At 40.1% G+C, this 27,465-nt stretch overlaps 1 protein-coding gene across 17 annotated transcripts; it reads right to left on the reverse strand.

The window, feature by feature from the left end:
* Nucleotides 1-1,556: 1,556 nt before the first annotated feature.
* Nucleotides 1,557-27,353, reverse strand: thoc2 (THO complex 2). Of its 17 annotated transcripts, none has more exons than XM_044140282.1 (39): nucleotides 27,207-27,353; nucleotides 24,509-24,564; nucleotides 24,145-24,236; nucleotides 23,797-23,848; nucleotides 23,626-23,696; nucleotides 23,173-23,294; nucleotides 22,949-23,082; nucleotides 22,121-22,281; nucleotides 21,395-21,487; nucleotides 21,054-21,209; nucleotides 20,675-20,847; nucleotides 20,346-20,541; nucleotides 20,228-20,266; nucleotides 19,991-20,121; nucleotides 19,387-19,488; nucleotides 18,038-18,122; nucleotides 17,495-17,588; nucleotides 17,316-17,396; nucleotides 17,122-17,218; nucleotides 16,699-16,816; nucleotides 16,409-16,588; nucleotides 16,140-16,304; nucleotides 15,755-16,030; nucleotides 15,493-15,634; nucleotides 15,193-15,350; nucleotides 14,068-14,196; nucleotides 13,814-13,945; nucleotides 13,513-13,697; nucleotides 12,442-12,617; nucleotides 12,250-12,352; nucleotides 10,512-10,885; nucleotides 10,266-10,324; nucleotides 8,720-8,755; nucleotides 4,056-4,184; nucleotides 3,826-3,892; nucleotides 3,597-3,742; nucleotides 3,348-3,418; nucleotides 2,590-2,632; nucleotides 1,557-2,500 (listed from the first exon to the last, which is right to left on the reverse strand). In XM_044140282.1, exons 1-38 carry the CDS (start codon nucleotides 27,269-27,271, stop codon nucleotides 2,599-2,601), a joined length of 4,680 nt encoding a protein of 1,559 aa, XP_043996217.1. In that variant the 5' UTR covers nucleotides 27,272-27,353; the 3' UTR covers nucleotides 1,557-2,500; nucleotides 2,590-2,598. The 17 variants fall into 17 exon arrangements, 15 of the variants coding, with proteins under 15 accessions (XP_043996217.1, XP_043996216.1, XP_043996218.1 ...); XM_044140281.1 differs by having other exon boundaries at nucleotides 4,056-4,187; XM_044140283.1 differs by having other exon boundaries at nucleotides 2,590-2,636; nucleotides 4,056-4,187.
* Nucleotides 27,354-27,465: the final 112 nt, after the last annotated feature.

The following is a 27,465-nucleotide window of genomic DNA, read 5'->3' on the forward strand; positions in this document are numbered from 1 at the left end:
TTCTTCGTCCCCGGCGCTGAGACTTGACACAAGAGCGGCAAGAAGACCAGCAGAGGACTACGCCCTGGAACCAAGAAAAGCGCCTCACAAGGAGGACAACGGAGCTCCTCACGCCGGACCAAAGGGCGAGATCCACCGACCCAATCTCTTGGTTCCTCATTGGATTTCCACACTCTGCTCTCGACCCAACGATCTCAAATTACATCGCAACGGACTTGGGGAACTGAACAAAAGTCACAGGATCGACCAAGAGCTGTTCGGCTGGACGAAGCAGACAGTTCATTTTGTTTCGGGTCCAAGGAGAGTTTATGTTTCAAGGGAAAGACTCTGACCAAGGACTACAAGGACTTCTGTTGCCGAGATCTAGTTCCACCGATGGGTATGAGTTGTGCCGCATCCCAAAGCCTCATTTAACCGATAGATGACAGTGTAGGGAGGTTGTTAGGTAAAGGTTGAATTGATCTAAATTTTATTGATTTTCTTTGTATGGTAGTCTCAAGTAAATTCTGTATGCCTGTCATTTTCCCTGCTAAAGCTTGCTTAATAAATACATATATCTTAAAAATTCTGATTAGGTTGTGGACATTGAAATTAATTGAGTCATTTGAAATTAAAGTTCTTCTATTTATAGTAAATTCAGTATACATGATTCTAGTAATGTGGTGGCTTCAGACTTTCCTTTGGTGAGAGTAAAATAATGACCCTGGGACTTAAATCTTAGTCACTAAATTTTATCTAGCCGGTTCCAAGTGCACGTTGCAATTTTAGAAAGGGAACTACCGTTAACAGAAGTGGTTATTGGAACTATGCGGCTGTGAGGGCTACTCGGTTGATTGTTCCTTAACTGGGAAGGGTCATAACTTCTGGACAGAAGGTAGTCAGAGCTAGACGAATCCCTTTCGCCACCAGTTTAAATAGATTATCTCTTATAGATCTTGTTCAGGGTAAGACCCAGGTCTTAGAGATTCTCCGGACCTGTTAGACAGAGAACTGGTTCAGTAGTCAGCCCGAGGAGTTGTGAGGAGAGGGCGGGGCTGGCTATTGCGTAGTAACAAACAAGACAAAAGAAAAAACGTAACAATTTATGTTTAAAAGCCAGTTCAGCAGCAGGAGACAAACCTACAAGACTTTTGCCTGATGGTTGTTGAAAACTGCAAAAGGTGCGTGGCACTGACGCAAGTCACTGTTGAACACATATTAGTGGTGTTGAATGTGCAGTGGATGGAAATCGTTTTGGATTTATTTCAAGATTAGAAATGCTTTAAGGCAAGACGAGTAACTCACAGAAACCCCATGAAAAGTTAAAACTATGGTAAAATGAAAACGTCAACTAAACTGAAACATTAAGAACTATTTTCTCTTATTTGTACAGTTCAATCATACACTTTTAGAAAAGAAAGGTTTAATTTCACCCAGACCCAATTACTGTTGGGCTTCTACAATTAATTACTCAAAGGTAAACAGAGCCTGTCTGGAACATTCATGCTGATTATCAAACGTCTCTAATCTACAGCTTCCATTCTTGCAGAGAAAAAATAAAAAGGACAGACACAGAGTTAAAGTGACACTAAGAAAACTATTATTTATTGAGTTTTTTTTTTTTTTTCTTAAAAAACAAAACATACACTCATTGAGTACAGCAGATAAAATCTCCAAAGGCCATTTTTAAAACAGTTGCATTTGGAGTACAGAGCGTCAGAATTTTTCTTTACAATTCTACATCTGAATCAAAGTTGAACCGACATTTTTCTGTTTTTTGTTTTGTTTTTTTTATAAATTATGTAAAAACCTGATTAACACAAATTCACAGAAGAACTTGCATGGGACACAGAAAAAAAAAAAGAAAAATCAAAAATCAAAAGAATGAAATAACATGATGCGAATTTCATGTTATGCTTTTTATTGTACACAATATACAAACTGGTCCTAGGTATTATTTCCTCACTTATTCTTGCTGTCCTACTTAGATTAAAAGGTGAAGATAAATAAATAAAAGGACCTAAGTAGCTCAAAAGGATAAGAGGTAAGTGAGTATGGAAACGCAAGTTACATCCAATAAAACAAGCACAAAAAAAAAAAACAAAGCCCGACATTGCACAAAAAAACAAAACAGTTTTCAAACATGAGATTATTGAATCCATGACCATTTGCTACCAAAAGATCATTTCATACAGTAACCACATTTCTGGTAGAAGTAACACTGTGATTACAGCAGCACCTTGTGCCCAAACTATTTTATGTATATCTATATATATATGGGGGGGAAAAAAAAAAAAAAAGAAGAAGACAAATTTTATTCAGCTGGTTTATCGTCTGAAACAGGAAGAATAATTGGGTGACGTGTGAATTAACCACAGCTAACAACAGGCATGGGGGAAGAAGAAGAAGAAGAAAAAAAAAGTAACGGAAAATACAAACGGAAATAAGAATGCAAGTCAATAAGTGGTACAGGTGGAGTTGTGGATGTCTTGCAGGTAAAAGTACAGCTTATCCGTTTCTGCTGCAGCACAGAGGGGAGGAAACAAAATGCATCAGGCGACTCCAAGACGGCTGATTGAGTTGACGAGAAAGAAGCTGAATGGTTCTTACCTTCACTGATTAGTGCACATTATCTGTGCTTGTCAGACGACTTGTGAGTGTGATCGTTAAGGGAAACTGAATCACTTAAAATAATAATAATAATAATTATTATTAAAAAAAGACGCAAGACTATTGACTGTCTAAAATGTGCTCTGTCAATACCCAGAGGGGAAAAAAAGCTCAGGCGGGAACCAGAACCGCTTCCCTTGATATTGTTGAAAGTTTTTTTTGTTTTTTTTATTAATATCTCCTAAAGTTTATTTAAAAGCAGTCAAAAACACTGATTTGTTTAAAGAGTGTGGGCAAATTGTCAACATACAGAGCAAAACTTCTCACCCATCAGAGATCAGGTTTAAGTCACAGAGAACCCCAACATAACCACACAGGTTGGAAACTTTCCCTCAGTTAGACACTCTGAGCAGCTAAAAGATGAATCTGTAAAACAGTTCTGTTGTACGACTGTGTACACAGCAACACCCGTTGGACCTGAGCAACACGGCCCAATAAAAATACAATAAATGATACCAGGTTGGAAGCAAAAAAAAATTAATAAAAAAACAAATCATTTCGAGACAGATTCGTAAACACACGGTACACAGAACAACCGAGGAAACTATGGCTGCTTAGATTAGGGAGGCGAAGTAAAGACAAGCGTTCGACTCAGACTGTGTGTCAAAAATATACAACTTGTCAAAAAAGAAAGAAGAAGAAAAAAAATAAAAAATTTACCGGTAAGATTTTCAAGTCACTGTTTCACTCAAGGATATTGCTTTTTCTCCTCCTTCCCTCCAGCGCTGTCCCTCTTCTCCTTCTTCTCAGACTTTTCATGTCTGGACTCCTGCAGAACAAATCAAAGGTTCACTTTGTAAATAACAAATATGAAACCAATGAAAATCTGTGCATACGATAATTATTGTTATGCACACAAAATAAAATGTATGGGTTTTTATCTCAACAGGCTAGTCGCGTGCAGGTAAATAATGAGCGTTGCCACAGTAACGAAACGCAGAGCTGACCTTCTTGCCTCCGGAAGACGTTCGTTCGGCTTTCACGGACTCGGCCTTCTCCTTGCTCGAGGATTTGGATCTCTTGGTCTTCTCCTTCTCCGGCGTCAGAGGAGAGTCGCAGGACGGACTGGCGCTCTGGCTGTTTTTGGAGGAATCTGGGGAGAAAACGGTCCCGCCGTCACGTTTCACCGCGGTCGACTCGAGACGGCCGACGACTGTCGGGACAGAAAGCGCTTACTGGTGCCGTTCTCGTCCTTCCTCCGCTTGGATTCTTGGCTGGCCTCGCGGTCGTTGACGCCGTGATCCTAAAAGAGAAGCGACGTCATTAGCCGTTTGTCGCTGAGCGCCGCGCTTAAAAATGCTCAAATGCTCTGCCGCTGGTGGTAGTTCAATGCGTCTGTGAGCTGAACAACCGTCTTCCCCGTCTGCTCTCTAACTGCTCAGTATTTTTAAGCGTAAAGCGCTCACTCGTTTTCTCTCTTTCCGTTCCTTTTCCTCCTTCTTCTCTTTGGATCGGCCTTGTACGCTCTCTGTGTCTTTCTTCTCCACTTCCCTCTCTCTGCTCTTGGACCGGGCAACTGAATTAAAGTTGATGTGCTGCTGGAAACAATCCCACATGAACAGAACACAAACAAGTTGAAGCCTGACTCTGCTGCCGAAGCCTCAATAATGATTTGCATCACTCTAAGATGACGTGAACGACGTTGGTGTCCGTTTTGTGTCCAGGCACCCCCCCCTCCCCCTTAAAAATAAATTATATTAATTTTAATATAGCTAAGCTATTAAACATAATCAGGCTGTAAGAAATCCTTACAAATGATTAATATAAACTCAGTTTTGCCGGTGACTCATCGCTGCGCTCGTCTTCCTCTCCGTGTTTGTGTTGATTTTTAAACATTACTGCTCACCTGCAAAAGCCCAAATGGCCTCATGCCTAAATCTCTCATCTCTTGGTAGATGCTCTGGTTTTTAGGACGGTTCTGGAGGATGAACCCAATCACATAAGGAATCGTCAATAAAACGTGTTTGGTTTTTTTTTCCTCTCTCTTTCTCTTCACCCTCCTCTAATATACACTCTTAGTAATCCCTGTAGCTTTAACGACCCGTTGCCGTGGTCTTGGAGAGTTTTTGCGGTTTAATGCGATGGCTCTTCTGTCCTACTCTAGAGAGGAACGGGAAAAATAACAACTTTGACGTTCACTCAAAAAAAAAAAAAAAAAAATTGAGTTAAGCCGAGTTTTGTAAGTACTGGAGGAAAAAAAAAAAAAAAAGGCAAACAATAGCAAGACAAAAGTGCTTTGTGCCACTAAAGCCACACGAGCAGCAAACATTGATTCGCTCATCAACCTTAATTCAGACCGAGTCGATTTATTTACTTATTTTTAATTGGCGTAACAAAATCTAAGTTGATGTAGATTTGGTACTTTAGGATGAAGCAAAGACACCATTCTCTCCCTAAACATCTGCTTTTCTCATTCCAATACGCCTTGCTCTTCAAGTCACCTGTACTCAACCCGATGCAATATTTACTCTGCCGTCAAGAGAACAATACAAAATGGCCACAAATGACGCCAATTCCACAGACGTAAACGAGGAAGGAAAGTCTTTTGAGATGCATCCAAAACCCGATCAACTGATCATCCAGTGGGAATCATGATATCATTAAAACTGAATGTGTTTTTCATGCTGGATCTCAAAGATGGGACAGGAAATAGGTAGACATCAAAGTTTTACTACTTTTCTCCACTTTTTTTGCTCAGCGGGAGTATCAAATATCACATTTTGAAATATGATTAAATGCAGTCTAATAATGCAAATCTGACTTCTTTGTGTGACTGGTGTCCTAAAGAAGAGAATTACAAATGGGCTTGTGGGACCATGAATGCCTTAAAAGAGGTAATAAATAACTCATCACTTTTATCATGATCACAATTATGCCACAAAATAGCTTGATAAAAACTTTAAGTCCGTATCGACCAGCCCTACTTCCTGCTCCGACTGACATGGAGCCTGAAGCTGGGAAACATCCCAGCTGATTGGTTCTAAGATCAAACCTGATGGAGGGGGCAGATCTGATCGGCCCACTTGCATTTACCATTCGAAAGCATCTTTGGCTACATTCTGCATTTCATAAACAAACAGAATAAAGTCTGTGCGTCTAAAGCGAGACGATTATTGTGCTGAAGCCCCTCTGTTCATGAAAACAAGGAATATCCCTTTAGGCACCGTTTACAGAGAATCCCAGTTCTTAAACTTAAAACACATTACTTAGACTTAGGCCTTTTTTTTTTTCTGACGTAGAACATGCATTTGATCCATTTTGCACCAAAATTTAAATTAGAAAGATGCAAGTCAATAAGTAAAGACAAAACAAAAAAAGCAGCTATTACACCCGTCCTCTACAGAACTGGACCATCCAAATGATGCACTTCTGAATTCAGAGGAACACCTTAAGATCTGTGTTTGCATTGCAAAGCAACTGGGAAAGGAAAAAAAAAAAAAAAGCTGTTCAATGGTAAGAAAATGTCAAGCCCAAATATCAGGAATTTTTTCTTTTTTTTTTTTTTTTTAAATTACTAAAAAAAAAAGATCAAACTTTATAAGTAAGAACCCACACATTTGGAACCCCGACTCATTTTTTAATGTCATATCAACTACTTCTGTCCCCTCTGACGCATTTCCAAACTTGGCCTCATTCTCTCCCTCTCAAAGGGTGAAAGGTCGGCCAGCGACCTTTCACCCCGCAGCCCAGAGAACTGTAACACACTTCACTCCTCATGAGCCTGCAGAGCCTCCAGTTCGTCCCAAACTCAGCAGCCACCATCTTGATGGGAGCGAGCAAACATTCCCCCAGTGTGTGTGTGTGAGAGAGGACTCCTTAAACCAAAAAGCACACTCCATCTGCATCCATGTTGCCAAGGAGGAGCTCATCTCCACCCAAAACAAACAACAAACCAGAAAAACTCCTTAGAAATTTGTTGTTTTCACATCATTACAAAATAAAAGAAATGGATATCGATGCTGAAAAAATGCACATTTGCAAGAAATAAAAAGAGAACCTTTTCCAAGATAAATGAATACATTTACTAAGACATTCTGTGACAGTGTAAAGTCAGAAATTTGTAGGGAAAAAAAATAAACATTTCCCAAAATGTAAGGTGTAAGTCAGAGTCCATTTTCCTGCGTCGGAACATCTTCCGGGTTCAGATCCAAAGCAGCCGTGTTGCAGCTCCTTCCTCGCAGAGCCAGGAGTTTTTCTGCAGATCCTTTTCCAAGGCATTCATGGAGAAAACGTTCTAATGTTCCACTTTGGAAAAATATCCAGGTGCACCTCTCCTAAATTTACCACTTCGACTGAGAGGACTTGTGGGATTTTATTTGCCGCAGCGGTCTGACTTTATAACCTCTGTAAACTTGAGGGTTTTATTTATTGCAAATTTCTGACTTTACAATTTCAGAGAATGTTGTGTTTTAATACCGCAAACGTAAACATATGCACTTCATTGTTGGAAATTATTACCCTTCATTCTTGCAAAGTTTTTTTTTTTTTTTTTTTAAATAAAACACCATTTCATTTTAAAGAAAACAGAGTTTTTTGTTTTTAAAATGAAATTCATGTTCATGAGTTTTTAATCAGCAGAAATCTACTCCTCCGTGGCAACAGTTTTTTTTTCCCCCCCCTCCCTTTTCATCTCTACAGCAGCCCAGGGGTACAAGAAGATTTATCTCCAAGGGAAACAATTTACTACTCCTACTACAAAACCGAAAATATCACCAAGAAGCCAAAACAGTCTAATTAGAACAGCCGTCGCCACAACTGTTGGAGCGAACAAATCTACAACTACAGATGGTAGAATCATTTAACTGGATGGGACCTGCGATAAGGAAAGGCTTTTTGCTGCACCAAAACAAAACAAAACCAAAAAAAAAAAAAAAACAAAAAAAAAAAATTGGCTGGTCAGGTACCAGATTTGACTAATAATTAGATTTCTGCTCATTAGTGACACGGTATTACTAAAATATGAATAAAATGACCGTCTCTTGGATGTTTAAATCTCCAGCTTGCTACAATTGTCCTGATCATCAAAAAGAAGAAAAAAAAAGAAAAAATCCCCCCAACAAGAAGTCAAAAAAAAAAAAAAAAAAAAAAGCAAATATCTCAAACTAACACACACATAATTCTGAAGTGGAAAGGAAATCCTCATCCTTCAGTGCTTTCCAAGCCCGGCACACTGCTCTACATATTTTACTCCAATCCACAAGAGTTAGTTTCTCGCAACCTCTAACGAGCCATTGATCTGATCCAGGTGTTGGATTTGGGCACACCTGACTTCAATTGACGTCTGATTAACAGGTTTTTGCTGAACTCCAGTCACTTAAATGTTGTCAAGGATCGGCTCCTGGAGGCAACCGGCTGCACTAAAATTTATTTTGTGAGAATCAAAGTAAAAGCAGCGAAAAAGTAAAAAAAAAAAACCAAAAAAAAAAACACTTTGGTGACGTTTTATTCGAAGGGGTGTGCGTAAGACTGACACGACACTGTGATAAACATGACTCAACACCTGCCATGAACATGAAGGAGTCCTCATGAACGCTGCCCTGAAGTGTCATTCGATAAATAATGACACTTTTAGTTGACTTTTAATGTACGTTTTAATGCAACTTTGCATAAAAATTTAGTTATTTACCAAATAATGCTAAGTTGACACTTTTCATGCACTTTTAATGTATGTTTTAATGCATATTTGCGTTAAAAGTACCATTATTTACCAAAAGACACTTCGTGACAACAGTCATAAACATTCATGCTCATGACAGCTCTTAAGTCAAGTTTATGACCGTGTCATCTTACACGCACTCCTTCAAATAAAGTGTTACCATAATGTTTTATTTGTAAAACATTTTGAGAAACCATGCATCCGTTTCTTTTCCACCACTTTCGCAAAACGTGCACGGAATTTCCTGAGGCACGAATACTGTCCCATCTTGAGGCGACAGCAACTGGAGAACTGCTTGGAGAATCCCATTAAAACCACTTTACAGTGCAAAAGGGCGAGTTCGCCAACGCGCACACAGAATCTGATCGCTAAAACGGGACGACTGCACGCAAGAGTAGCAGAGCCGGTTCAAACCTTGGTTGCAGGATCCTTGAGTTCGTTGCTACTGTCCTGTAGGGATGAATGGAGATGACAGATGAGCTGGGAGGGGGTGGGAGGTGGGAGGAGGTTGTCAGACAGCAGTAGAAAGTCGGTAGAAGAGGAAGAGGAGGGGGGGAGAGGCCGATCCAACAGCAAACTCCTCCCTTGATCTCTGACCTTCAGGAACTGAGGCTTTGACAAAGTTATTACATAGAGGAGAGTTCACAGACTCAACATCTGGAATGTCAACACTTAGAAAATAGATAAGATCTAATAGAAAAACCCTGAGCATGTGTAAAATATGGAGCAAGTCTTAACGCTAAAACATGTCTGCTATATCAGCGTAGCTGGTATAACAATACTTCTAAAGTGCGAGTGCTGTAAATAGTGGTCATATCTGTGACTGTGGGCGTGTGTGTGTGTGTGTGTGTAAGTGCAGTTATATGCCTGTGTGTGTGTGTGTGTGTGTGTTTGGAGTGCATCCCTATAGAGATAACTGCTGCTGTCACTTACAGGTCAGGAATGGATAAGACACATGGAGCCTATTTCTCTCGTGGAAGGATTAAATAAATGCCTATCACAAGCTGCCAGTGGCTGGGCCGAGGCTCCAGACGACTCAGGTCTCACCCACTCTCTCCCTCACACTCTCTTTGTAGGGGGCAGGCTTTATTTTCCACAGCATTTCTGGTGGATTCGCAACATTCATTCTCTCGTCTTCCTCGGGGCGCTGGCGGCTCTCTCTCTCTCTCTTCCGCGTATGGCTTGCCAGGAGCGATGGATGCGAAGACGGCCGGAAGCTGTAGAGTCGAGCGTAGCGGCGCTGGCGGCGGGACCGACTGGGCGTGCTCGGTGCGATGCGAAGCCGGTGGCGGCATGGGCCGTCTCGAGAAGCGAAGAAGGAAGAGGGGCCGGCGGCTCCGACGTGGAGGCTCTCTGGAGGCGCCGCCAGAGAGGTTTGCTGGACACCATCCGTCTTTGAGCGGGCTCCCGGGGGGACACCAAGGTACTTTACATCGCGTTAAAGAAGGAAGAGCTCAGAAAAATGGAGGGAAAAAGCTCTTGGGGACTATTTCGACTGGTTGAATACGGCTCCTGGTAGGAGGAAAAAAAACACTTCGCCTTTGGAGACTTCTTGACGGGGCGGGAATACTTTTTTTTTTTTTTTTTTTAAAAAGCACCAAAAAAAAAAAAAAACTCCACAGGAATATAGAAATGTGATCAAAAAATTCTTCCGAAGGCACACCGACTGCTTTCACTTCTATGAAAATAGGCATTTTTTTTTCAATATGAAAATATATAATATACATCATATTCTCTTGACTAAGTCCTTCAGGATTTCTCCCAATAGTGGAAAATTTTCAGCTCAAGTCCATGGAATGGTTTCCAACTCCCATGGGTCAGGGCGGAGACTTCCAGGTGCCGTGCCTGCGGTGCGACAACGCTCCCGGGATGATCTTCGGAGCTGCTGGAATGTGCAAGGCAGGGAATGCTCCAGCAGACAGAGAAGAAACGGGCACAGCCTTCCTCAGGCCATACTAACCTTAACAGATGAGGAGTGGGATGGGGACGAGTGACTGTCCAGCTTTCGTCTTTTGTGATCTGCAGAGACGGGAAAAGCGGAAGTTGTGGATCTCGACGGCCAGCATCCAAGATGAAAACACCCCAGCGCTTTATCTCTTTCTTTAACCGGGTTTCTGCAGGTTTCACCAACTCAAATTTAAGACTTGAGAGGATTATGAATGAAATTTTGATTTCTTTGGAGGACAAACGTGTAACAGCTTCTTACCCCTCTCAGACTCGGCCGAATCGGATCTCGGGTTTGGTGACTTGAGGGTTGCGGTCGCAGCATTCCTGTCTCCTTTCTCCTTGTTCTTGGATTCCTTGACGGCGTCTCTGGCTGGTTCCACTGGCTCCCCGTTTCCGGCTTTGGCCTTGTCGTCTTTGCCGCTCTTTTCGTCCAGCTTGACTTTCTCCCGGTCTGCTTTCGGGGTCTTCTCCTTACCCTCGCGCAGCAACCGCTCCTCCTTTCCCGCTCTTTCGTCTCTCTGCTTCTCCCTGCGGTTCTCCGCCTTTGTCTCTGGAGTGCTACCTGGCGTCTTTTCTTTCTTTTCTTTTTTTTCTTTCCCGCTCTTCTCTTTGTCGTCTTTCACAGCTTTGGTACTGCAAGCAGATCACAGTTTGTTTTTTTTAACTTAAAATCCCTCGTAAGCAGTTTTTCTAACACTAAAACAAAAATTGCTAAATAAAGACAAAACTTGATAAAGTTGACTCAGAGTTCCTGCATAATTTTTTTATGCTAAAATGTCATGATTTTTCAGAGTGGGATTTCTTGGGATTCTTTAGGAGTTTTAATAGTACAAACAATACAATCAATTTAACCATAGGTGGTTTTATTGAGAGCGTTAAAAATAAAATCTCAGATTTTTTTCATACCAAATCTACGGAGCCCCCTAGGAGACATGGGGAATTTTTTTTCTTTTGCGTTCCCTCGCAAAACTGTACTGATCAGTTGTGCGGCATAACTGAATACTGTAAGACTTTCTTATGGTGGCCGCCGTACTTTCTGATTTAATATAAGGTTATGTAAGGTTTTTCCATGAATGTTAATATCTCGTTGTGAAATATTTGAAGTTTTATATCTTTCTTTAGGATACAAATGCACCACAAACCTATGATATAAACAGAAACCTTCCGTAAGTAGGAAAGAAATATAAATACTGTACATCCAAACTATATTTCTGAGTTATTATCGCAGCGTAATAAGTCATCTGACAGTTTTGATTGTGTCGCTGTTGTGTTGGTTAGCTAAATGGTTTAAAGAGCTGCTTTTATGTTCAGTTCCATCTCTAAATTAAAAATGATGGAAAATAATTTCAAAAACTTTCTTTAGTTTCAATCACTCATTCTGGCAGCTCACCTGAAGTCAAAGTCTGAAGAATTACAAACTGTAAAACAACATTTTAGGCCTTTGGTGGGCTGACAAATAAAACCCCAAGAAGAGCATTGATGGAATAATAATAAAAAATTAAAAAATAAAAATCCAGATTTTTCATTAAATCTTCATTAAAACAATTTGATTAATTGATTTATCATGCAGCCCTAAGTCAGATGTATAAAAGATGAAATCTATCAAAAATACAGAAATGGATGGATGGGTGTTTGGTTGTCAAACAAATGGATAATTGAAGATAGATGGATGGGTGGATTAAGGATGAATGGTGGCTGGATCAGAGACTTGGCTGGAAAAATTGATGCATGAAAACAAACAGATGGGAGAATGATGAAGGCCAACAGATGTATCACAGATAAACTGACGGCGAAGGAAAAGAGTGTGAGAAATGGAAAGATCTTATTGCTGAACAGGGAGTAAAAACTTGTAAAAAACAAATCCAAAGCATTTTGTCATCTTTCCACACTTATGCAAACCTGGAACATATTCTCTATGCTTTAGAAGACTGAAAATGACCCCTGTTAAATATATTTTGTCAGGAATATGTTTACATGTCATATGTGAGGCAGGTTACCTGTTGAGAGCACCGTTTCCATTGCTGGTGGTCACTTTGGCTGTTGTGCTGTTGGCTTTGTTGACTGGTTTTGTGGTCCCCTGAGATTTATCCTTGACCCGGTCTGAACGACACAGGGTCGCATGAATTAGAAATTCAACAAGCAGGCGGATTTACAATAGACAGAGTGATAAACAGCTATAAATTACTCACCCCCGTCTTCAAACCCCCCCTCCTCGGTCTTGCTGGTGTTGGCGGCGGGCTTGCCGGTGCTTCCAGGGCCGTTCTGCTGACTCGCCGGCGTGGCGCTGCGAGCTGGTTGGTCCTTGTGGTGGAACTCATTCTCAGGGACCATGTGCACCTTCTGGCTTTTCAACCGACCTGAATAACTGCAAGACGCACACGCAGTTTGCACAAAGGAACGAGAAACCCCAAAAACAGCTTCTGAATCTCACACAAGAGCAAGTCACTTCTTCTTCTGGGCACAAACATTCCTATTTACCAACACAGATGGATTGTCAGAGCTCTACTATCTGCAGAGCCAAAATAAGCTCCTCCGATTGCTTTGCGATTAAATAAAATGTTACTATTGCATTACAAGAACACTAATTGGATTCAAATTCAGTCAAAAAAAAAAGTTCTGAATTAGCCAAACGTCTCGCTAGAAGGTCAAATATTGAAAAATTCATTTTTGGGTAGGAAGTGGGCACAAAGCTGAAAATCTCACTTTTTCCTTCTGTAAATTCATCAATTATTGTTCTTTGTTCTGAATTAGAGGTTAGAAACTTGTGATTGATCCCGAAAGGTGGATGAAATCAGTCCCTTTTTCATTTTCTGAAGGATTCAAAGCTACAATGTCTGTCAGTAACTAAGCAGTGGGAATGTGGATCCACAGGGAAATTAAGCTCGAAGTGCTTTGGTCAAGCTCACACTGGTCAGAACTGCCCTCCTCTCCGCCTCACACTGGATCCGTTTTTAGTTGAATTTCTTGCTGCCTAATATTAAAACCTTCCTTCAGACTGACTCGATGCTGAAGTGTAAAAAAAGTATTGCATGCAAGCTAGAAGAGACCAAAAGTTGAACTCAATTAAATTTTCCCAAACAGATCCGGTTTAAAATCTTATTTTTAGAAATAATTCTGAAGTGAATCAACAAGCTGTAATCCTGCCAGTTTAGTTGCAAAAGCTTCTAAAGAGACTTTGTGTATGTTTCTGTTTTATCTCAAAGCTTGAAGAAAAAGATGCTGGCTAAAGGCTCCACATGGAGCACACAATGCTGTGTTACCCCATTGCTAAGGCATAGAGGTCTGGCCTCTTATCCTTCTCTTCAAGGCAGATCTTGTGGACCCGGCACTCCAGCGCTTGGCCCAGGTTCAGGACCTTTGGGTAGCAGGGGAGGATCTTGGTGAGAACGATCAGAATGTTCCGGATGTGGGTGTAATCTCCTGTTTCCAGGCAGTGGACTGAAGCCTAGACAAAAGGGAATCAATTAGAAATATTCAAGAAAATGCAGCATCTTCTCTGATCGTTACCATCAAAAATTGCTCAAAAAACAAAAACAGAGAATCATAAAAAGGCCAGCTCACTTTAGTCAGCATGTAGTGCCATTTGTGGACCACATGCCGAAAGTTCTCATAATCCAGCTGATCCGCTTTGTTTCCTCCATCGAACCCTGCGGCTCGGAAGATTGTCAGGAAGCCTGGGTAATTCACACACTCCTAAAAAAATTGCGCAATAAGAAGAAACTTATCAAATACCCGCTGACAATATCGAACAAAATGTCAGATATTGCAAATAAAACGTCGCAAATAAGTGCAGAAAATTTGGCCGAACTGCGAACCTTCTCGTAGACGGCGCGGTTGCTATGCCACCGGGTCACCGTTTCCAACATGCAGCAGAGGAAGCGGCCGTAGCGGTGAGACTCGTTCTCTGTGCAGCTGGCCACCGTGTAAATGATGGCAGAGAAGACCTGCGGAACAATCCAGCACAGCGTTTAAAGGGATCCAGCTTCAGCTGTAGCAACATGCTCTGTTTGAGAAACGCTTACTTAAGATGTAAAAACAAGGCAGGTATGGAAATAACGCAGGCCGCTTTTAGAAATTTAAATAAAATATTGTCACACGGATGTCGTCATGTTGTTTACACTGCAATGCATTCTGGGTAAATGAGATATGCTACATCCGATTGCTCTAGTTCTTTCCCTCTTTTTCACGTGGGAAGCGATGCAGACTTGTCTCGCTAGTTGTTGTTTTTTTTTTTCTTACAATCAAATGCGACGCAATGTGGCGCTGTCTGAATTTACAGCAAACGCAACACGACAAACAACTCGGGTAAAATTAGAACTTCCTGTGTTCACCCTGTAGGTTCCGGCACGGAACGGAACAGACCGTGTCATCAAAAATGGCGACCTCCACCGGTGAAAAATAGAACGAAAGGTAGAATATTTTTGAGTTTTTATGCATCTCAAACAGCACTTTGTTTTAGTTAATAGGAAAGTTACAACATATTTAGTAATGTTGATCTAACTGTGGATAACTTTACTCAATTTTGTGATGTTTCTGGTGAAATTGTGACCATTTTCTGCTAATTTTATGACTATGTTCTCATGACAAACATTCTCGTAGCCCGATGCTTTGACACTGATACAACTTCCAGAAGGGATGATTGAAATAAAAGACAGCTTTTGCGGAAAAAATAATAATAATTCTGAAACAAAATCAAGTAAAAAGATTTTTTTTTAAAAATCACTTAAATTCAGAAATTGCATCTTGTATGAGAAAATATCTAAAGTAAAATTTTATTTTTAAGTCACATCACCCACTCCTAGAATCTAGGTGTCCTTAGTAACCATAACGCCAATTATAACCAATCAAAAACAAGACTCTCAAAATCAGTGAAGCTCTGCTTGAAGAAACCCTGCAAGGTTAGTACTGAAATATTCTCGCAGGTTTCCTGAATCTCTTACCCTGTCGTAGCAGAGGAGAGTGCAGAAGTTCGGGGTTTTCTGCTGGTGGACGAGCTCGACGAAGCGGGCGCAGTACACGGCGTCGATGGAGGAGAAGATGCAGCGAGGGAACAGACACAGCTGCAGGAACTTCGTTATGGTCTCGTTCTTTGTGGATTCTGCCATGAAATGTTTAGAGTCGCATGAGATGGCAGAGCAAGATGAACACGAGACTTCGCGAAAACGTCCAGGATTTATGGCTAAATGATCATTTGTCTGCAGAGACTGAAGACTGAATGACGTGTGCTTGATGATACTTACTGGTTAACAACCAGCTGTCTTTTTCCAGCTTGAGACGGTGCAGAACTCTTTGGACATGCTCCATTTGTTTCTTTTCTTCCTCCTGTAACTTTTCTTGCAGGGCTGTGCAACGTTCCTTCTCCTTCTTCTTCTTATTCAAAGGCTTAAGATAAATGTAAACAAAAAAAAAAAAAAAACTGTCAGAATAGCTCTTTATCTTCTACTACTCTGATTTCTGTTTGTCGATTAAACCGGCACACATTCCAGTTAAACGAATACTTACTATCTCAGAGTTCTCCTCGATGGCCTTGATCTGGACCTTCAGCTTGTTTACCTCCCGCTCATACGCAGCATGCGGCACGGCCAAGTCATACATGGTGAGCGACCAGAAGGTGGCGTAGAACTGAGGCCGCAGGTCGTCCCAGACTCTGGCCGGATGGAGCGACATCACAGCCTCGTGCACCGGCGTCATCACCTGCTCGCACGCCGCCACGTACTTGGTGACCTTCTGCTGCTGCCGGTTGCCTTTTTCAGCCTTCTTCAGCTCCTCGTATTTTGACTGCGGTTTTAGAAAATAAAATCATTTGAATCGATTACCCAAGATTAGGTCTCGCAATAGGTGATAGAGCAAGTTTAATGGTCTGAGGAGCAAATGGGAATCCACTAACCAAGATCTGATGCGCATACATGGGGCGCGACAAGAAGAAAGCAGCATCATGCGGGGTGTGGAACTGGTTACAAAGGACGTCGATGGAGGGAACTCGCTTTATGTAATCCTCGGTGCTGAGATTGGAGGCTAAAAAGCCACCAAACTGCACCAGTGTGTCGTGACACTGAGAAAAAAAAAAAACAAACAGAAAAGTTTCTTCAGGGTGAATAGTTTTAAAGTTTGGAAACTCAAAGGTATTTAAAAATAGACTACTGAGAAGCTGCAAACCTGGTCATAAAGGTGCCCCACGAGTTTAAGATGCTTCTCTCCGCCCTCCAGGAAAACGACTCCATTTCGTTGCTGGGCCATCAGTAAACACAGCGGCAGCGCTAGTTCGTGGTCAAGCAGAGCATCCTTCAGGCGCTGAGAAGATTTCTTTGTGTTCCTGATCTGGCCGAAGTAGCCGCCCTGTGAACACGGTCATATTTATGAATGCAGACGTCACTGCGGTACACACACACACACACACACACACACACACACCCCATACACACAGATGACATTGTAGGCTTTTGTACCTCAGCTTTCAGCTGCTCTCCTCCTGTCATGGCCTCCAACTGTTCTGAAGTCATTTCGTCTGTGATCTCAATGCCAGCCATTTTCTGCACCACCTCCTTCAGAATCAGCAAGTCGAAACTGCAACAACAAAAAGCCACTTAAGAGAAACATGGACAGCAGCTAGAAAGTCTTCTAAACTGACAATTTAATGTCATTACAAGAATGCGCATTTCTTGTTGTTTAACAAAATAAATAATGCAAGTCGAATTAATAAACAAGTGACCCTTAGCAATGCCTAGCATTAGCATACATCACAAACGTTAGAAAGCTTCTCATACGCTGTAAAGCTGCCATCACACACTTCAATACATCAATGACTGCATCATGGTAAAATGCTGAAAAAGGCAGCACATTGCTATATAGACACATTAGGTTTTTCTGACCTTTTTCCTGCCTTCAGCTGGTTGGTAACATACTGCAGAAGGCCGGCCAATTCAATCGGGTATTTTCTGAACACGGCTCCACACAGACTTGCCAAACCTTGAGTAACAAAAACCACAGAGATGTGAATCTTATGCTCGATGTCAAAAACGGATCTCTGCACTTTCATGCAAATTCTTAGAGAGGAAACACCAACTCTGGAGCCACAAGGAGAGGGTAGTGTCGTCATGTTTCATCTTCTCCTTCTCGGGATTGGCCAGCGCTTCGATGATGCAATCTGAGGTCAGAGTTCAGAGGAACAACACAGAAACACTGCTCTTTTTTCTTTTTTTAAGGCGTCAACAGAAACATTTACGAGCAGAAAGCGCAGGATACAGGCCAGGACGTCGTAGTTGAGAGACGTGAGGTATTTCAATGAGTCCACCACCGGAACAATGAGGTTGTCGTACCACTGGATCTGAGACAACATCTGACAGACAAGAAGACGGTGGAGGAGATTTAGTGGGCATGAACTGATAGCAGCTGCTATTTTTTAAAGCAGAGCTAAACAAAAAAATGCTATTTTTTAAAAGTAAATGTTCACGGTTCGAGGATCTAAACTAAAAATCAAACCCTCAAGCTACTCCTAACGGCATGCAATTTATAACATCCCATAATTTCATACAATTTCAATTCCAGAGGTGTTAAAAACAAAAATTTTGTTTATATTTTGACTAATGAAAGCAAGATTTGCAGACAGGCACAAATTGGCAGATCTGGAGAACTGCCACAACATAAACAACAACAACAAGAACAACGATAACAACCCACATGAAGCAAGCATGCTGTGTTAAATGATAAAAACAACTTTATTTGTGTGTCTTTTCAGAGTTTATCCAAACAATTCAGAGCTAAATAATTACAGCCGACTATACTAACGTAGTCGAAGAGGATGGTGGGGTTGCTGTGGCTCAGTTTGCCAATCTGTCGTCCAGACTGTTTTATGTTCTCTTTGGTCAAGCGCCTGGGGAAGAGGGGAAAAAAAAACAACAGCAACAAAAAAACCAAGAAATAAGGTGATTTCAGCAATAATATACAGTAAAAATGTGTGACACTTATGACAGGCAAAACACACTGAGAAAACAGACAAATCTCAGCCAATTAGGATGTATGTTCAGATGTGTTCAGATTTAAAGAACATTTGAGCAAACATTTAACATACGTTTCATTAAGCCTATTGTTAGAATTATTATGCTTTGTTATCTTTCTTACATTAGTAGTTTTATATTGCTAGCCGTTTAATATTTAAAGGTTTAGTGTTCTCACCCCAGAGAGGAGGGACTTGTTAAGCTGTGTGTAAGACATAACTAACCTTTCCTTGACCTCAAGCATGTTTTCACAGGTGCTTCTTTAGGGGAACTTCCTGAGATACTCCTTAGCTGCCTCTAATTGTCTGTGTGTAGAATTTAGTTTCTGTTTCCCTCCCTTGTCGTCAGGGTAGCCCCCCCTTTTTGTTAAGATCACTCTCCCACTTCCCATTCGCTCCCTTTCCCTGCTAATAAAAAGAAAAGTTCTGCAGCAGGACGGCAGAACGCAAGGAGATCGGTTTGTAGGAGCTGATCCTCTGTGCCTTCTCGATTGTTGCAAGAATTTGGTTGAAAACTAAGTAACATTGTCTGTGGTTCTTTTTATATAGGTTGAGGAAATACCCATCACCTATACATCAGTGTAATTTTTTTGTTGTTGTTGTTGCAGGTAGAAAATAATAAGAAAAGTAATGACTTAAAAACATCAGTTTGTGTATTTATATGCTTCATTTAGTCAATCGAGTCATTGAAATAAATGAACTTTGATATAATATTCTAATTAATTGATCTTCGCCAGTCATTATGCAGCATTAACAAAATACATACTTAGTTAACCTCAAACGTCACTCCGGTTAAAGTTACCTATAAACCAAATAAACTTGAATCTCATATTATTGACGGCAACGCATAGAAACTAAAACTAAAATGATACAATTAGCTTAACGTTGCTGTTCTTCAGTTTCGATATAAATACGCAACATGAGCAATGAAGTACATCTCCACCCAAAATGAAGAAAAGAAAAAGAAATAACACCAGAGTTAAGAGATTTAAAATATTACGATCGAGTTCCAGAAACGTTTACATTTTAGACAACAACAACTCCCACGTTGTTATTAGAGAATTACTAACTTTATATTTTGGATGGGAAGGAAAAAAAAAACAACAACAAAAAAAAAACTGACAGAAAAGAATCTTCTTACTTCATAATGTATCTGGCCCTTTCCACGGTCTGGGCTTTTACTTTGACCAGCAGCGGATGGCCGGAGTAGGTCTCATTCTTCCACTGCCCATAAAGCCGGTACCTTATTGTACAAACACAAAGAGAAACGACATTTACAGGAAGTTGGTATATAACAATGATAATAGAGCACAGACAGGAATCGCCAGAACAATCCACCAACTTCAAGATCTGTAAGGATATCTTTTTTTTTACATTATTTAAAAGAAGTAATTAATAATATTAATATCAGGTTGAATTCCTACTTTGTTGACTTGTGAGACTTTTTGATATTTGATCAAAAGTTTGTGCATTTTGGCTGCATTTCATCTGATACGCCCACAGTAGGCAATTATGAAATGGAGGAAAACTCCGTTTTTCATTTTATTGCCGTTAACAAAAAGCAATACGCTCTTGAATTCATTCCTTTTCTCTGGAACCCGTACAAAGAAAATCTAATTTTAAGATTCAACAAAAAGTTGCCTTTATATTTCAGAAAACGGATTATGAGAGGGGATTCAGATATGAAACAAGATGCTGAGCTTTAACATTTCACAGAGCTCTGTTCGATGTTTCAAGGTCTTTACCTGTGCTGGTAGGGAAAGAGCTTAAACAGGCCCCATAGCTCCTCGGACATGCAGGCGTTGCACTCCATTAGGGAGAGAGACGGCAGCAACACCTGATCCGCGATGCTCAGGAAGCAGCTCAACAATATCTCCTGAAATAAATACACATTCAGTGTTAACAGGGTTTATGTACACTGAGCTTAGGTGGACAGTTCCATGAGGAGTTATCTGTCGGAGGGTTTTTAGTCCGTCACTAACCATCTTATCTTTCACTTCAGGTCTGCCGTCAGTTTGATACTGTGAGACAAAAACGGAGAAAATGGGTCAAAAGGACGCCATCACATAGGTGCGGTAATACACAAGGAAGCGGCTTTACCTCTTTCATGAAGGACTTGCCCAATCGTACTATCTTAGCAAAGAGGATGGGGTCGTGGGAGAGGTGAGGGCCCAGGTAGCAGAGCATGCTGAACGTGTCTTTCCGTAGATCCTCGAAGCTCTCGGTGGGCTGAGGAGCCCGCTTGTTCTTCAGCGGTTGCAACGCGCAGCCCTTGGCTCCTTTCGGAACGCCAGCTCTTTAACGAACACAGCATCGTGTCAGGTTTGTGTGCAGGGATTACTGGCGTCAAAGCTCTCAGATTCATGGGTTTTTTTGTCTGGCCGTTGAGGGAAAACACTGGACAATCTGTACGACATGATAATAGGTACCTTCTGTAAAGAGGCTCCACGGTCAGGTGTACAAGTTGGCAAAGCGCCAGCGCAATGGTCTTGTGAGAAGTAGCGTAAAAAGACGGCATCTGGTCCATGATACTCTGGGCGTGGTGCCAGTCTCCGATCCTGAGTAGAGCCTCCAAAAGACCGAGCTTCTGGTTGTCAGGTGGCTTTAGGAATTAGAAAGAGCGGTAATTCAAATAATTAAAACAAATTATAGCTAAATAATGAGAACATTAGTGACGAAGCTTAGCACAGAAGGGGCCAACTGTTCCAGTTGATCGTTTCTTATGAAGATTTTGAGAACGAAGCAGGATGGAGTAGAACCTGACTGAGAGCGTCTCCCTAAAGCAGCCAATCAACATGAGTTATTCACCTTCTCGTTCTTTTCTTCTTCCTTTTCTTTCTCCTTCTCCTTGTCTTCACTTTTCTCCGAGGGAAGCACGACTGTCACCAGCTTGCGAGCGATCTGCTTGGCCTCTGAAATCTCCCGTTTGTGTTCTTCCACAATGGTGCCATCTACTGGCATAAGCTGGAATTGGAGAACAAAGAAATAATTTTAAAGAGGTGTATTTAAAAACTTAAAAGCAAAAGCGTGCCTCTTCAACTATTGAAGGTCGTATTTGCTTAACACATCAGAAATGTCCAGTAAGGGACCAAAAACCCAGTGAAGAAATGTCAATATTTCAGAATGCGAGTTGCAGTTCTTCTCCTTACGTGAACATAGAGATCCTCCAGCTCTATCAGCTTGTGGTTCAGGAGAGCAGCAGCAATGTGGTAAAGTGATTTTGGAGTTTCCTCATTAGGTTCCTGGACAAAAATTATACAATAAGTCAGAACATTATTTATGGAAAACATGCAAAACAATCCGTTTTTAAATCTAGTTGTTATATTTTATCCAAGCTGAATAGAATCTTTCAGGGTTCCTGCTTTAAAACACAGGAAAAAAAAAAATCACAATATATTTTAATAGATTTTGTTCACCTCTGTTATACTGATGACAATCAGAATCTATGCTACAGTTTTTGAGAAAATTATTACAAAAGGCCCAAAGATGTAAATTCTTTTCACATAGCCATGGAGAAGACTGCAGAGTTGTCTTGCCAAAAGCAATGCACGCCCTCCACATGTAGAGTAAACGCCACAAACCGTTAGAGAGCAAGAGGCTTCCGCAGACTGATGCATCCAAACATGATGATGGAAAGTTCAGTGGCTGTATTGTAACCAGCTCTAGCTAAAGGATTAGTTGTAAGCTATAACCAAAACGAATAGAAACATTTGAAATGCATAACTTCTGTGTAATGACGCAATACAAATGGTGAACATTTTTGTAATGGAATCAGTGAAATAAAAAAAATTTTTCAATGATATTCAGCTTTCAATTAACTAAAACATAAATTCCAGGGTTACAACACCAAAACCCTGGACTTCCCGCTCACTCACCTGGTAGAACTTGAACTTAAAGCCCAGGATATGGCAGAGGGTGATTGGCTCACACATGTAGGACTTGATGAGGGACAGAAAGAACTCATCTTGTTCAGACCGGCTCTCATACACCTCCAAGATGATGTCCAAAACCCGATTAGGGTCCAAATTGAAGCAGCCTACGGTGAAAACAAAGAGATGGAAGAAGGAGACAATCAGAGATAGGGGCAACACTTTATTTGACGCGTTGTGAATAAGACTGTCATGACACCGTCATAAACACGTCATGACACCTGTCATGAACACGTCATAACACCTGTCATGAACACGTCATAACACCTGTCATAAACACGTCATAACACCTGTCATAAACATGTCATAACACCTGTCATAAACATGTCATAACACCTGTCATGAACATGAGTAAGTCTTCATGAATATTTATCACTGTTGTCATAAAGTGTCATTTGGTAAATCATGACATTTTTAATACAAAGTTGACATTACTCAAAATTGTTATAAAAGTATTTCTGATTAAGCTTTAGCTTTCATAACATAAAGTTACAGAATTTTTTAAAGCTTAATCAGCAACACTTTTAGAACAAATTCATGTCAGATCATGATTTCTTGTTTAACGTCAAGTTGTCATAACGAAGACATTTTGAATAGTGAGATTGCTGACATTGCTTTGAACGACACATTTTGAAAACTACCAACATTTGAAAACTTGTCGATTAATAGAGTTGTAATCGATGGCGAGTATAGGGGTGCGATCAATCATCATTGATAATCCGGCAATTAGTAGTTTACATTGAAATAATGTTAGAGGTAGTTCAACATTAGTACCTATGAGGGACTTTATGCTCTCCAGGACGAGGGTGCTGGTGATGTTTCCAGATAGGTCTTGGCCGAGTTCTGTGATCAGTTTGGCATAGCCCTCATTCTCCTCCCTTAGCAAGTTAAACTTCTGCTGTTTGTAACTGAAAAGAAAGAAAAGTTGGGGGGAAAAAAATCAAGTAAAGTACTGGACATGCATTATGCAAAACAAGAGGCAGACGGCTCTTACTTACAATAGCTTAGTCTTGATTTTGACAATCTTTTGATTAAACTGATGAGCTTGTTTTATCAATCCAAGAGATTCCAAGGTCTCTGGGTCGAGTCGTTCTTTCAGGATGGCCTCCGGTACAAAAGACTGGCATAATAAAACACAGGATAAAAGTCGGAAAGGTAAATACTAGATGACAAATACTGAAGTACCAACAATAGCAGTAAATAATGCCTCACATAAATAACCAATTTTTTGTATATATAAAAAAAAAAATCTTTTAATGGAGAAAAAAAACCCAAAAAACCAGAAGAGCAGGAATGTTTCAGCTGCTGCGCTGAGAAAATTGACTTGTATTAACAACCCAGTTCATCTCAAAGCCAGCTATGAGAGAAGCTCTGAGACACGTGCACAAATATATAGTTTCAGTCACTAAAAAGAGCCAAACCAAAATCAAATGCTGGTAAAAAGCTCTTACCAAACAGGCTCCCACTAAATGAGTGTAATAGTCCCGCTTGTTCTTTTCTTCTAGTGCACCAGTTTCTAAATCTGATGTAAAAGAAAGTGGTGGCAAAGGAAGAGAGCATGATAAAGATATCCATCTGTTTTATTAACTTGAATAAGTATTATTTCAAACTGCATAGTATACCTAATATACAGAACACATCTGCTAAAATTGATGGCAAATCATCTCTGAGTTCCTGAAAAACAAAACAAAGGCAAGTTAAGATGAATACAATAAAGAAATATGACTCATTAAAGCAAACTGTATTTTATTAAAAAACGTATTAAAAACTTTACTATAGCTTTGGTTAAAATTACATTTTATTGAAGGGCAAAAGGAACATAAAATCATTCCGTTCCTGATTTTTTTTTTTTTTAAAACCTATAATTCACAAAAATGCTGCAGCTGAACAGTAGCAAAAGACTGTTTTGTTATTTCTGCTCTGCTTTATGGAGGCGGAGGGTTTGCATGAAAAAGAGGACATATTCCTACCATCATTTCCCCGAGGACAGCGGAAACGAGATCAATTTTCAGGTTACCCTGGACAACCTGCGAGCAGACCTCATAAAGAGCGGCCTGTATGTCTAAAGAGACAAAACACAACATGGTCTAAGCTAAAACCAACTTCAGAGAACACATGAGAAAGTACACAGTTCAAATGATCAGAAACAGAAGAGTGGAAATGGTCTTAGGTTGGAATAACAGATTTTATCTGAGAGTCATTGCTATCAGGTTTTCTAACGTCAGCTTAAGATTTTAACAAGGACTGTGCGATATTCAGAAAACGTTCAAATGTCATAAAAGTTTCTGTGTGCAGCCAGACTCACATCGACAAGGAAATTATTATCCAGCTTACCTTTTGTTTCATTCCCATGATCAGTTTTCTCTGTTAGTTCTTTGCAGAGTTGCACACTGGAATGTAAAATAGACAAACTGAGATTAATTCAACAAAATCAATTTTAAAGAACATATTTCCATACAAGTTTCACCTTATTCTGCTTCAAAACAGAGTGCACTTGATAACGTCTCAGTGATAGAAAACGCCCCTATGTGTCTCATGGTTGTTGAAAACAAGTTGCACAGTGAAAATGAACTCTACAGCCAGACAACGACCCACAAACAAGAAAGGAAACTTTTGGTGATTTTCTACACGGAGCTGCAAAAATTTATCTAAGCTCAACAGTTTTTGCAAAATCGGCGTGGGGAAAATCGCAAAGGACTGCTTGGGTGAAATATTTGGTACGATTTTTTTTTTTAAAAATCACTCATTCCTCCTCCGCATGTTAATAATATATTTGGGCAGTTGGATGGAGAATAACTCTGCACCGATTGCAGTTTTCTGGCTGATCATTAATGGTTAAAAAGCCAGATATGCCGATTTTGGTAAATACCGATTATTTGTCTGTAAAGTCGCTAAATCTAGCAACGGAATTGCTGAGTTGGCAACAGTGCGGTGACAACTGTTAAGTGCAAATGTGCAGCCAAGACCTGGTTTCCAAAGAAGAAAAGGCCTTCTGAAGTGTTTTTAGAGACAGGAGGTAGCTAAAAACAAATGCAAATCAGTATTGGCTTTGAAACAAAAAAAATAATTATTAATATTTTCATGGCAACTACGGATCATTAAGAGAGCCCAAAAAAATTTGCATGTTTTCCCCATGAAATCAAGTGAGACAGCAGTTTTGAACAACTTCACAATTGTTCAAAATTATGACAATAAAAAGCAAAATAACTACAAACTGGACATGGACGATCTTAACTATAATCAGAAAATTTTGCATAATTTATTGCAGAAAAAAAATCAAAGTAAAAAGTTAAACAAAGAGTAATTTCAACTGTAACCAAAAGGAGCATTCTGCAATGGGACAGTTCACATTCAACTGATGAATGTCATACACGCTTTGACAGACGCAGATTTAAAGCAACTTTCTTTCCCCATGATCTGCTTATAAGTATATGAGGGTAAGAATTGGCAAAGGGGTGAATTGCTAGTAATGTGGACTTGTCTCTTAAACTATTAAATTTAAACAAGGGCACAATGGCTACATAAATAGTGCTTAAATCTAATATATAATTTTACCTAATTGTGGCTACAGTTCATCTCTAAATAAAAATATGTTGTTCACAATCACTTTTAACCTCTATTTGTTTACTGCAAAGCATTCCAGACTTAAACTTGTGGTTTAGAAAAACATTAAAAACTAAACACAGAAAATGGAAACTCCCTTACTTTATTTGCCACCTGCTGCTAAAGCAACATTCTGAATGTCTTCACCAAATGTCTCACTAATGAAACATACATTAATGCAACGGTGGTTTAACTGAAGAGAATTATTTAATTGTGATTTGTATGATTGAATGATGCAAAACAATTTTGTATGAATACATTATCAGCCACATACACACGCTTGTAGCATAGGAGTTTTAGCTTTAGCACAACTGCAGGCCTTTCTCAGATATGCGTGGCCTACGGTTACTAACTGCTGCTGTCGCAGTGTGTAACAGCACATATATGACATATATGATAAATGGATCTATTAAAAATCTGGTAAATCTTCACTCATGCCAAGCCGTCTCTAGTTGTGTGAAAGCATTCATCTGTTCCAAATTTAAAAGCCTAATTGTTCACGGGGTATGGACGATCCAAAGGTAACTGTTTGAATACTGTAAAGTTGATGTTTGTTGTTGATATTCTGTCCGTGGAAACCAAAAATTTGAATTTTACACTAGCTTCCATTGCTAATTTGTTATTTCTTAAAATCCATCTAATATCAGATGCTAATAAAAAAAACGATTGAGTGTCAAAACAAAATGCTATCGCCTTCTTAACACCGTCTCTGTATCTCCTCAACGAGTCATTATATTGAAAAGAATAGGTGGGCAATATTAATAATAAATCATCATTTCGATTTCAGAAAATTGAATAAAGCAAAGAAAAATAGATAAAAGCGCTTGAAACCGCCAATAACGAAGCTAACATTACTGCTAACTAGCCGTAGCATCAAGCTCCGTTGTTTCCCTCCACATGATTTATTAGTTTTTATATTATAAAAGATTGCCTTTTATGGGTTTTTTTTTTCCTACTAGCTGTTTATCACTCGTCTGTAGGACGTCAGGGGGCCACAATCCCCCAAAGTTGGCACTATTTTTCACTTTATTTACAAACTAGGGATCAGATAAATTTAGCACTAGACTTAGCTAGGTGGATTTTAACTAGCTTGGTGCGTGTTTACAATTTTAGCTAGTCTCTTAGCGAGCAGATGTGTTTAGCTTGTTAGAATACGTCACATTCAAAATGTTATAAAATTGAGTCAGATTATTATACTTTACATTCAAGTTACTTATAATATGTACATTCAACATTTCCTCACGGCGATGCAAGTTAGGCCACTTAAACTGTTTGCTAACATTACTTCTCGATTGCTACAGCTAGCATATTTCAAACACTGGCCCGCAGGGCGTTTTAGTGCTAGCTCTCAAATTTTTTTGTTTTGTTTTACGGAAACGATAAACCCCCTCTATTGTGAGGAGATTTATTGACGCTCAAATGTACTCACAATTCGTGTTTTCCTGATTTTTCCCAGTTTTTGATCCATTCACCGGGGAGTATAAGTGTCGCCATCTTCCACACACACTGTCCGGATGTCTAGTTGAGCATCATGGAACACACTGCAGGGTCAAATGTAGCGGTTAGCCGCCAATGCTAGCTTGCTGTTGCATGGTAGGACTGGGAGAGAAGTGTCAGCACAAAATATAATGGTCAAATAGTGGCGTCTTTTACTTAAAGTAGTAGCTTTTTAAGTTTACCAATCCAAA

The sequence above is a fragment of the Gambusia affinis genome, linkage group LG15 (genome assembly GCF_019740435.1).
Source record: "Gambusia affinis linkage group LG15, SWU_Gaff_1.0, whole genome shotgun sequence".
Classification (NCBI taxonomy): domain Eukaryota; kingdom Metazoa; phylum Chordata; class Actinopteri; order Cyprinodontiformes; family Poeciliidae; genus Gambusia; species Gambusia affinis.

Coding starts and splice junctions, on each gene's coding strand:
- thoc2 (XM_044140273.1), bottom strand. CDS start 27,271: ATGGCGACACTTATACTCCCCGGTGAATGGATCAAAAACTGGGAAAAA. Junction 14,197..15,192: donor CTCTCCTCTGCTACGACAGG/GTAAGAGATTCA, acceptor ATTGTTCCGCAG/GTCTTCTCTGCCATCATTTA. Junction 10,886..12,249: donor GGAAACGGTGCTCTCAACAG/GTAACCTGCCTC, acceptor ATCTGCTTGCAG/TACCAAAGCTGTGAAAGACG.